General features: G+C 42.7%; 1 protein-coding gene across 10 annotated transcripts in view; it reads right to left on the bottom strand.

The window, feature by feature from the left end:
- Positions 1 to 5,790: 5,790 nt before the first annotated feature.
- CD44 (CD44 molecule (IN blood group)) overlaps positions 5,791 to 12,417 on the bottom strand; it is an 87,917-nt gene continuing 81,290 nt past the window's right edge. For all 10 annotated transcript variants that reach the window (XM_086338637.1, XM_086338638.1, XM_086338639.1 and 7 more), the window contains one exon: positions 5,791 to 6,735. In XM_086338637.1, the coding sequence (XP_086194763.1) occupies positions 6,531 to 6,735 (205 nt within the window). In that variant the 3' untranslated portion in view covers positions 5,791 to 6,530. The remainder of the gene's footprint in view (positions 6,736 to 12,417) is intronic.

Below are 12,417 nucleotides of genomic sequence, written 5' to 3'. Positions count from 1 at the left end.
CAGTGGTAGAGTGGTAGAGTCAATATTAAAACTCAGATTTGTCTAATTCTAGAGCTCATGTTCTTCCTACTGTCCTATCTCCCAAACTGTATTTTACATAGGATCCGGCTCCTTCCTTTTCCAGTGAATAGCAATTATGAAGTTGTTTATGGCTTTTTAAAAGAATGCTATTGCCAACACAGTCAAAAGGGGGTGTGTATCTTATGCATAAACAGGAGAGGTGCCCTTGAGCACAAGAATCTTTCAACACATTTGTCATAGGTTGATTGTACTGATGGCCCTGGTCATTGATCTCCTCAAAGCTATGTTTTTTGTGATAGGACTTTGCAGCAATTCCCATGAAGAGGTAGAATCTGCTTCCCAGTGTCCAAATCTGGGCTCGTCTTGTGCCTTGCTTTGGTGAATAGTATAATAGTGTTAGGGTAGAGGAGAAGTTCTTGGCCTCAAGAAGTGTTGTGGGCAACTGCCCTCACCTGGAACCCTGCCAGACCTTGGAGGTGTATGAGGAACACACACAAAGAGCCTCCAATGGTCCCCCGCATCCTAGATGAAGCCATAGTAGATCAGCCAACTTCTAGCTGACCTGTTTGCTAAGTACAACCATGAGCAGTCCAGTCATGCTCAGCTGAGCCCTGGCCAGATCCCAGAAGCACCTGGTCAATGGGTGGACTCATGAGAAATAACCAATGTTTGTTATTTTAAATTGCTCTGCTTTGGAGTGGTTTTAAAATGCCTCAGTAGTTAGCTGCTATAACTGAAAAATAACCTTTTTAATTAGAGGTCAACAAAGCCAAGGCATTTATTGCTTCCTTTATTAATCAGTATTCTAGTTTGGATTGATTGCTCCTGAGACATGCTGTACAGCGTCAGCTCAGGGTCTCCCTTTATTATCTCTTCAGGAATTCCTTTTACTTTGCTTTCTGAATCTCATATTTTCCCCTTTCTTAGTAACTCCCTTGCTTTAATGGAGTATATCCTTCAGGAGTAGCCTGGGAATGGATGACTAGGTTTGGAGATAATGCAGATATGAAATGTTTTCACTCTGCCCTTACAGTTAATTTGTGGTTTGGCTACATTCAAATTCTAGCTCGAAAACATTTCTCTTAGAATTTTTATGGCACTTGTTTCATAGTCCTCACTCAAGGTGGCTGTTGAGAAGTCTAAATCTATTCTTACTCTCAATCCTCTTTATGATATACACTTTCCTCCTTAGAAACTTATAAGACAATCTCTTTGCCTTGACTATTATAAATTTTTTAAATGAAATGTCTTATCATGTATCTGTTTTCATCCTTCGTGCTAAGCACTCAATCCTTTTAGTCTAGGTATTCATACTCTTTAATTCTGAGGAATTTTCTTGACCTACTTCTTAAATGATTCCTTCTTCATATCCTCTGTTTCTCTTTGTGTAATTCCTATTATTTGTAAGTTAGATGTTCTAGAATTTTCTCTACTTTTCTTTTCTCCTCTGTTTCCATTGCTTTGTCCTCACACTGTTATCTGGGATATTTCTTCAATTTTATTTTCCAAACTTGCTGTTGAGTTGTTTTTTTTTTAATTTGTGCTTTCAATTTGAATTTTAAAAAGTTTCTTTTTTAGGGGTTCACTAACTGTTCCTTTTTTACCATACTTCTTCTTTCATAGATAGAATTATCTCTTATTTTCTTACTGAGACCATTACTGATATATATTTTTAAAGTTTCCTTCTCCATGAATTGTCTCATGGGTAGGAGGGAGCCACAGCAAGCTAAGAGCCCCATGTGCCTGGAAGGGTTTGAGATCTTCATTGTAGATTGCTTTGCTGGGCTATATATAGCCTTGAGAAGCTATCCTGTTGCTACCTTTTGGTTTGCTCTGAAGTTTATCAAATTCCCCAGGAAGACTGAGTTTTGCCTGGAGCATATTGTATATGCTTGTCCACCAGCATTCTGGGAGCCAAGTTGGAGGAAAATGTCTAGGAAGGCTGACATTCCTTACATACACTTCCACTTTACAGAATGATACTTTTAATGTCAACTGTGTAAAAAGCTGGAGAAAGAACAGTCATTCAACTACTTAATCATTTAGCCATCTCCCTAATTTGAGCCCTGCCTTCTCCACCAGGGCTTCCCTGGTGGCTTAGATGGTAAAGCGTCTGCCTGCAATGCAGGAGACCTGGGTACGATCCCTGGCTTGGGAAGATCCTCTGGAGAAGGAAACGGCAACCGACTCCAGTACTCTTGCCTGGAAAATTCCATGGACAAAGGAGCCTTGTAGGCTACAGTCTGTGGGGTCGGGTCACAAAGAGTCAGACACAACTGAGCGACTTCACTTCACTTTATCCATGATGTCCAGAAACAGCTAATGCTGCCAAATCTTATGACTTTGAGAGTTCTGCTGCACAAATCTGGTTGCTTCTCAATTCCCCCCTGCTGGCTTGGGATCCAGCTTTTCCAAATTTGCTGTTATCAATGAACCATTACTTTCCAGCTTCAAATTTTTGCTGTTATTGACTCTTCCTCCATCCTCTTTGGCCCCATGGGTTTAAATCTTTTTGCACTATCTCTTCATTGTCTTTTTAGAGCCTTGCATGAGGGAAGGAAGGTGAGTATGTTTTCTCTCCTTTCTTTAACTAGAAGGCCAATGGTAGTTCTTGGCTTTTAAAGTATTAACACTTTACAATATCTCATTTAATTTTAAATGTGTGGACCACACACTTTTAATGGAAAATTATACTTTCTCCAAAAGAAGAGTTTTAAGTGCTAGAAATTAATTTAATGTTTCTTTTTAGAAAAAAATGAGTGTGAAGCTCTAGTCACCTCATAAACCTTTAGCTTTGTGCATCTAAATTACCCAAACAACCAAATCATCACAGCTCTGCCCCCCTACACCTCCTACCCCTTTAAATCAGAGGCTCCTGAGTCCATTTCCCTTTTAACCCACTAACCCTTTTAATAGTAGCCTTTTAATATGTTCCAATAAGTGCTTCCAGCTGAGTAATATATATATCATGCTTTCCTCATTATTATTGGTCCATTAAAAAATACACAAAAATCAGAGTTGAGGATGTGCTGCAAAAAATCAAAGTATTTAACATGCCATCATGCCATCATGCATGCATGAACAGTGAGATATTCTTGGAAAAATTCAACACAAGTGGTTTATAAAAAGACATTTCTATGACATAAGGATGAATGTTATTCTTAAGTACATTTTGCTTTCTAGAGAAATTAGTGATTTCTTTCTCCTACTCCCCTGCTGTGTACTGGTATATTGAGTGAATGGAGGCTATGAATTGATTCTAGTTGTCATGGTCTTGATGTAAAATTTCTTGAGAGGTTCTGCTAGAGAAATCTCTGCCAGGCTAGAATCTGCAAAATATGGATATGAAGGTATCTTTTGCCCCATCTTATTTTTCACCTAATGCTAATTTAAAGGAAGCCCTCAGGAGACACAAAAGATTTGTAGTTTTTCAGGAAAAATTACACCTGAAGCCCTCAGCTTTGCAAAACTATCAGCTTTGCTCTCCTAAGCTCTGCAAAATGACAAAATGCTGGCCCCTTTCTTTTACAAATAATACTCAGTTTAAGACCCAGCCCAGGCCACCTGGCAAGCTACTGGTAGGAATGGCATGGAGTTACATCCTTATTTTAAGTGGCAGGGTGTAGATTCTATTCCCTGAGCACAGGCAATGTTGCAGGGGTATTGTATCCTAGGATGAAAGTTTTAGACCTCCCCTTTCCCTTTCCTAAGAACACAGAGGTATAGCCAAGTGAGGGGTGACAACAATTATGAAAGGGAAGATCATATGTAATTCCAAAAGAGAGTAGAAAACAATCTCCTATTTCAGCCTACTTGATGGAAAAATCACTGCAGATGGTGACTGTAGCCATGAAATTAAAAGACGCTTGCTTCTCGGGAGAAAAGCAATGACAAACCTAGACAGCGTATTAAAAAGCAGAGATGTTACTTTGCCAACAAAGGTCTGTCTAGTCAAAGCTATGGTTTTTCTAGTAGTCATGTATGGACGTGAGAGCTGAATCATAAAAAGGCTGAGTGCTGAGGAATTGATGCTTTTAAACTGTGGTATTGGAGAAGACTCTTGAGAGTCCCTTGGACTGCAAGGAGATCCAACCAGTCCATCCTAAAGGAATTCAATCCTGAATATTCATTGGAAAGGCTGCTGCTGAAGCTGAATCACCAGTACTTTGGCCACCTGATGCAAAGAGCCGACTCATTAGAAAAGACCCTGATGCTGAGATAGATTGAGGGCAGGAAGAGAAGGGGACGACAGAGGATGAGATGCTTGGATAGCATCACCGACTCAATGGACATGAGTTTGAGCAAGCTCTGGGAGACGGTGAAGAACAGGGAGGCCCGGCATGCTGCAGTCCATGGGGTCCAAAGAGTCGGACACTACTGAGTTACTGAACAAAATCTCAGCCTACTTGATGGGAATGCATAGAAGGTGTGGAAAACCTTCCCGAGCTGTGAGACTTGTGTGACTGTCCAGGACCCCAAAGAGAATCTAGGGTTGGTTGAGCTGGGTCTGGCTTTCTTGAATCTGCCCCTGTCGTGGTTTGTTGCATTTAAGTTAAAGAGCCTGCATGAACCTGTCTGGGTCTGAAGCAGCCCAGGAGAGCTCTGGCTAGTGGGGGTACTTGGACAACAGCAGCAGTAACAACAGAGTGGCTTGAAAATAAAAAGAACGCCAGACAGCTAACTATGGAGCTGACTGAGGATATCCCCAGAAGAGAAAGGAAACTTTCAAAGACCAGGATGGGGAGCGGGTTGTGAGCGTGGATGGGGAAGAGTCGAGTTTCCGAATGAGCAGAAAGCTGGCAACTCTCCTTAAAATACTGATACGCTCTTCAGAATCCACTCTTGGTGTAAGCCCAGCCCTGATTCACATGGGACTGTTGTTTTCCTTCTCTTCCTTCTCCTCCTCCTTCTTCATATTTGGGCTGGGAAACATTGTCAGTTGTAATCAGTGTAGGCAAATTACTTTTTCTGGGGACCTAAGGAAGCAGGTCCCAGTTTATTTTTATAGATTCAATTTTTTCTATTACCAGCAGCCTTTGGAAGTTTTAGGACCAACGGAGTCTCCTGAACTTATATATAAAGACTGCTAAAGACTTGCCAAGCAGGAGAGAAAGCCATTATTCTCTTATTTGGCCATATAACTGCTTATTTGGTGATGAATCCAAGGTGGGAAGCCCTGTAACCTTTTGAGGGATTCTCCAGCCACTTAAGTTAACCCTGAGTAGTAACTGCTTTAAATGGAGACCACTGGCTTGAGAAAACATAATACAAACACGGCCATAAAAATCCTCCAACAGGATCTGCACTGCTCCCTGCCCCACTTTCCCTACTTGTGCCAGTCTGTTGGCTACTGTCTGTCCTCCTTCATTTCTATTGGCTTCTCCTTTTATTATAAAAGGTTAGAAGGCACTTCCATGTTGTTTTTGGACACCACCATGGAACATCACAAATGGTAGGTCACGCACATGTAACATGACGTTTCACCGCCTTTCAGGGGAAAGAACAGGCAGCCATTCGTACATAAAAGCAGCTGAAGGTCCTCCTCTCACAATTTTGGTTGTAGGACAGGATAGAATGCCTTTGGAACCTCAGAAATAAAACAGTACTGTCTCCCCTGGTCCTCTGTGAGATTTGGGTGAGTGAGCCTGAGCGGGGGCTTTGTGGCTCTGAGATGAAGACTTGCAAGGAGGATCTCCTTGCCTCTTTCTGATGAGCTGTTGGGACCCAGGCTTTGCTGGTTAGGAAACTGAAAGATCACAGCACAAAGGGTTAAGGTGGAAGAAGTACAGGTGTTTATTATGAATCAGCATAAACCCCTTTATGCCTCTGACCAGGTAGGTAACCAAAAAAAAAAAAAAAAATCACTGATCAAAGGACCTCCAGGGTTTCATATTTCAAAAACACAGATAAATAGCTTACTATAGATAAATAGCTTCACCGTTTGGGTATTTCCCAGAAGCATCTGAAAATTTTCCAAGGAGTCTGTAGAAGGGGATGTGTAACCAGTACACCCCCATCCCCAACCTCACTAGAAAGAAATGCCCAGGGATTGGGCTGCTGGAAGGGCAATATGGACCCATTCAAATTTCCTACCAGGTGCCAATCCCTCTTAGCCCTGGGGATGTCCTTAGCAGGGGGCTGTTCCCTGGCAGGTGGGGTGAAGAGGAAGGTTGAGGGTCAGGAAGATGGACGTGTGGCTTTTGTTAGAAGCTGCCCATCACACACCTCAGGGAGGTGAGACGCTTCTCAGTGGGGACTAGAACAGTGCAATTCTTGCTGATTATTAACTGGGCCCTCATTTCAGAAAGCAATGCTGTTTTTATCAACTGGATCTGACTTTGAAAAATAAAACACAAAAAACTCCCAAAAAAGGAATAGAAAATTTTATGCTAAAAAAAAAAGATCCCCAATGAAACAATCAGTAGCACATTGCATCTGTGAAGTGTCCCAGCTCCCTGTAATAGTTGTGTCTCCAATGGTGGTTTATTTCCAAGGTCATGAAGTAGATGTTACACCCCAATCTTCATATCCACATTCTGCAAGTTCCGCGTCTCATCTGCCGTCATGAACTGGTCTGGGGTCTCTGACGACCCCTTGTTCACCAAATGCACCATCTCCTGAGACTTGCTAGCTTCTCCATTGAGTCCGCTGGGCTTTCTCTCCTCCATGGTTCCATTCCCATTGTTGATCACCAGTTTTTTCTTCTGCCCACACCTAAGAATTGAAAAAAAAATTGTAAGAGAAATGGGTATGATGATTCTGTCATCATTGTCACAGTTAATGCCACCATCACTATGGTTTATGATAATCTGAGTATATTTCATCCTACTGACTTTTAACAATCAGCACTTTTCACAGCAAAGTCCTTGACCCAGTAGCCAAAGCATCACTTGTAAACTTGTTAGAAATGCAAATTCTCAGGCCTACCTCAGACATCCCGAATCAGAAAACCCGAGGAGCGGGGACCAGGGTCTGGGACTTAGCAAACCCTCACGGGCTACCTGAAGTGAGTCTGAGAATCAGTGGTCACAGCTATGGGAAGCCAGTGCTCACTGTACTTCCCCATCACAGCTAAAGAAATCTTGGGCTCGGAAAATTCCGTCACTTGCCTCAGTTTATTCAACAAGTGCTAAGAGAATTGGGATTCAAACCCTGGTGTGTCTGACTCCCAAGTGCTAACTCTCGTTCCATCATATCATGTAAGGGAAACATTTGCCTCTGTTAAACTCTGGCTGTTTCTGCAGGCTTAGATAAACCATCAACGGGACGACTGTAAATCATTCTGATTTGTGTATTCAAGAAAGTCCCGTTACTTCCTCTCCTAGTCAACACTTTGTTGGCGTTGTCAGGGTTATTATTGCAAATACCAAGAAGAATGAGGCAACGCTTTTCTAGAAGTATAGTGTTAGTGTTAGTTGCTCAGAGTCGTATCTGACTCTTTACAACTCCATGGACTCTAGCCCAACAGGCTCCTCTGTCCATGGAATTCTCCAGGCAAGAATGCTGGAGTGGGTTGCCATTCCCTTCTCCAAGGGATCTTCCCAACCCAGGGACTGAACCCTGCATTGCAGGCAGATTCTTTACCATCTGAGCCACCAGGGAAGATATAAGGCCACACTGATTTTTCCCTTATCCTTGGCTAATTGCCATGTAACCTTAGATATGGGAAGTTTAACTATATAGGACAAGTCGTTCACTATTTAAGATTTCTTAATAACATTACTCAAATGCAGAAGGTCTTCTATAGAACAGCATGACCTTGATCTTGTTGCTGGGTCAGGGCATTGCCTTACCCCCGCCCCAGCCTGAAGCAATGCTTCCTCTTTCCTGTAACATGATCACTGCCACACATCAAGAAGTCAGATGCTGCTTAAACAAAAGCAAAAGTGCAAACCCTCACAACTACAAATAGAGTGGGAGTGAAGGGAAATGTGCCTTTATTGGACACTTCCTGAATGTCAGGCACTTTACATGTAATTTCATGTAATCTTTACAATAATCTCACAAAGCAGCTGTTATTCCCATTATACAGCAATGGAAACTGAGGCTCAGGGAGGTTTAGTAACTAGCTTGAGGTCACACAGCCAGTAAGAGGGACAGAGTCAATATTCAAATGTAGGCTTTTATGACCTAAAGTCTGGGCTCTGCCGCCCTTGCTTTATTCATGCTAACCATCTGGAGATCTGGAACAAGTATGAAGTCGGAATTGTTCACTTTGCCGCTGGATATTTGGAGTTGTAGAGACAAAGCTTCTATTATTCATGATCGTGGGCCAATCCCTCTGGAACTGCCAAGGCCATAAACTTTAATCACTTGTTTGGGGAAGTGGAAATTATACCTCCCGAATATGAGGTTGATCCTGTATCCTCTGGCATGACTCTTGATGAGGGCAGGAGGAAGGCCACTTGACCTCTGCTGGTCCGTAGGGCTGGGCATACAGATGCAATCCACATAGACAAGAGCAGGGGCTTGGGAGGCCTGGCTTGAGGGCCTTACTACTGTGTGACCTCGGGCAACTCGCTTAACTTATCTGAGCCTCAGCTCTCTTATCTGTAACACCAGACTGTTAAGAGCACCAGCGTCACAAGACTGTGGAAATCCCTTGAAACAGAGGCTGGCACTGGATACGTGAGTTTACCACCATTCTGAACAAGGTAGAGTAAGGCAATCGAGGCCTTGGATAAGCACTTAGAACGGTGTCCAAAACACAGTGAATGTTCAAAAAGCACTTGCTGTAATTGTTAGTGTAACCAGAGCCATGTAAAATGTTTGGTTTGTTTCTTCTGCTACCTCCACTCCCCTTGGTATATTTACGATGAAGATGTTGTAAAAGGCCAAAGGTGGGTGCTGCTTGTGTTTTTTTCAGATTACCAAGGGTTATCTCATTTGTCTTTGCTTTTGCAGTTTTTTGTTTAAATTTAATTTTTTTGTAGTACAGTTGATTTACAATGCTGTGTTACTTTCTGCTGCACAGCAAAGTGATTCAGTTATACACGTTCATGTGTACTAAGTCACTCCAGTCCTGTCTGACTCTTCAACCCCATGGACTGTAGCCCACCAGGCTCCTCGGTCCATGGGATTTTCCAGGCAAGAATACTGGAGTGGGCTGCCATGCCCTCCTCCAGGAGACCTTCCCAACCCACAGACTGAACCTGCATCTCTTACATCTACCTGCCTTGGCAGGTGGATTCTTTACCCCTAGCCCCTCCTGGAAAACCCTCAGTTATACACACACCACCCTTATGGCAGAAAGTGAAGAAGAACTAAAGAGCCTTGTGATGAAAGTGAAAAAGGAGAGTGAAAAAGTTGGCCTAAAGCTTAACATTCAGAAAACAAAGATCATGGCATCTGGTCCCATCGCTTCATGACAAACAGATGGAGAAACAGTGGCAGACTTTATTTTCTGGGCTCCAAAATCACTGCAGATGGTGACTGCAGCCATGAAGTTAAAAGACGCTTACTCCTTGGGAGAAAAGTTATGACCAACCTTGTGAAGTCACTTGTCAGTCATGTCGGGCTTTTTGTGACCCCATGGACTGTAGCCTATCACGCTCCTCTGTCCATGGGATTTTCCAGGCAAGAGTACTGGAGTGGGTTGCCATTTCCTTCTCCAGAGGATCTTCCCAACTCAGGGAAGATGACCAACCTAGACAGCACATTAAAAAGCAGAGACATTACTTTGCCAACAAAGGTCCATCTAGTTAAGGCTATGGTTTTTTCCAGTGGTCATTATGGATGTGAGAGTTGGACTATAAAGAAAGCTGAGCACCAAAGAATTGATGCTTTTGAACTGTGGTGTTGGAGAAGACTCTTGAGAGTCCCTTGGACTGCAAGGAGATCCAACCAGTCCATTCTGAAGGAGATCAGCCCTGGGATTTCTTTGGAGGGAATGATGCTGAAGCTGAAACTCCAATACTTTGGCCTCCTGATGCAAAGAACTGACTCGTTTGAAAAGACCCTGATGCTAGGAAAGATTGAAGTGGGGAGGAGAAGGGGACGACAGAGGATGAGATGGTTGGATGGCATCACCAACTCAATGGACATGAGTTTGAGTGAACTCTGGGAGTTGGTAATGAACAGGGAGGCCTGGGGTGCTACAGTCCATGGGGCTGCAGAGTTGGACACGACTGAGTGACTGAACTGAACTGAACTGATACACACATACATATATTCTTTTTCATGTTCTTTTCTATTATGGTTTATCACAGGATATCTAATATAGTTGCCTATGCTATAAAGTAGGACCTTGTCATTTATCCATGTTATATATAATATGGGGTTGGCCAAAAAGTTTGTTTGTTTTTCCCATAACATCTTACAGAAAAACCTGAATGACCTTTGTGGCCAACCCAATAGTTTGTATCAGATGGTCTTTGGAGAAAAGGTATCTTATTAAAGTAATTTCCATTCATCCACCAAACGGGTACTTGAGAAGTTGGATGAAACAGTGCGGGAAAGTGATTTATAATCATAAGATAAATGTTTGTGCAAGGGGCTGAGGTGGGGATTAACGTTATTACCCTAAATGAAGCTGATTTTGAAAGTGGGTAACATTAGACCTGCAGGGTGGAGGAATGTTGTGCTTGGATTTGGTCCTGCCCCCATTTCCCTCTGGATTTATGAGTCTCTGTTTTCTGTCTGAGTTCTTTCAGGAGGGCAGGGTGATGCTCATAAATAACTCAGCCCAATATTTGGTGCTCTGGGCAATTCATAAGTACTTTTAAAAAGCAAGCTCTCATTTTTTTCTTTCTTATTAGTTACAGGAATTTAAAAAGAAACATTAGAGCTGAAGGGACTTCAGAGGTGATCCAGCTTCTCTCTTTTCTGAGTCCAAGAAGTCAAGCATATCACCCAAAGCTACCCCGCTAGTTATGGCAGGAACTACAGTCTAATATTTACAACTTAGACTTTTTGACTCTAAAGGTCAGAGATCTTTACTGAACCACATCTTGCCTGTATCTCCTTTCCTCTTCAATCTCAGGCATCAGCTGAGGACGCAAGTAACCTCACAACGAGGAAGCTGTCAGTCTGAAGCCTGGGCAGGAGAGGGTGGGCAGGCTGTGTGGGGTTTAGAAGCCAGGAAATATATTCTTTAGGGCATGGAGGAGTTTATCTTAAAAGTTAAGGGGTAAGTAACTTAACAACTGGTTTTGGGACTTCCCTGGTGGTCCAGTGGTTGGGACTCTGAGCTTCCAAAGCAGGGGCTGCAGGTACAATCCCTGGTTGGGGAACTAAGATCCCACATGTTGTTGTTTATTCGGTCAGTCGTGTCCAACTCTTTGGGACCCTGTGGACTGTAGTCCCCCAGGCTCCTCTGCTCATGGAATTTCCCAAGCAATAATACTGGAGTAGGTTGTCATTTCCAACTCCAGGGGATCTTCCCAACCCAGGAATCGAACCTGTGTTTGCAGTTTGGCAGGCGGATTCTTTACCACTGAGCCAACCGGGAAGCAAGATCCCACGTGCCATGGCCAAAAAGATAAAAATAAATAAATAATTCTATATGTAAACATCTGTATTAAGTTCATACTAATGTCATCAGTTCTAATCCATTACTACAGGGATCATTCTGGCCTCCTCCCCTTCCTTAAAAACAACATCAATAGCAAAAAAAAACAAAACAGAAAACAAGACTGATCTTACGCCTCATCTACCTGACGGTCCTGAAAGCAGAAATCTATTTTGCAGTGTGTTGGAACTTACACCAGCCATAGGATATAAACTAATTCAAATGAAATAAAATCAAAAATTCACTTCTTAAGTTGAACTAGCCACATTATGAGCCTCAGGAGCCATAAGTGGTTAATGGTTGTATATGAGCAAAAACATGGACCACTTCCGTCATCACAGAAAGTTCTACCAGACAGCTCTGTTGTAGAGGGCAGAAGGAGTTTGGGTGAGCTTAGATTCGAGTGAACTAGGCTGCAGCTTAAAAGAAGGAAGACATTTCTAAGTCATGGAGATTTACGGAGGGGACACACCAGGCTGAGGGGGCATGACTGCCCTCGGGGATGTAGAGACAGGATGATTATTCCCATGACCGTGCAAGCAGGCAAAGGCCTTTTCTGCACAATCGCTACAGAAACATTCCTTAATCACTTCTCTTCTGTGAAGCTTTCTCTCTCCTCTTCACACAAATCCGATAAATTCTTTAAGGAGAAAGGCATCTAACTTTCTCTCTTCAGTCTCATCCAATATCTACCAATCCAACTGATTCCTAAAAGAGCTGTCACCTCTCACAGAGAGTGAATAAAGTTCTGATTTCCACTGGAAAGGTGCAATTCAAGGACTCTGGTTATAAAAAGAACAGCAGAAAAGGTAATAATGTGGGCTATGACGGGGACTGGGAAAGCGAGAGAAATTACAGGACCCCTAAATCAGCATCTTTAAGACGAT

Source organism: Bos grunniens, chromosome 15 (assembly GCF_055505025.1).
Source record: "Bos grunniens cultivar Pamir isolate PY7600 chromosome 15, Bosgru_T2T1.0, whole genome shotgun sequence".
Classification (NCBI taxonomy): domain Eukaryota; kingdom Metazoa; phylum Chordata; class Mammalia; order Artiodactyla; family Bovidae; genus Bos; species Bos grunniens.
This window is presented reverse-complemented; position numbering and strand designations above follow the sequence as displayed.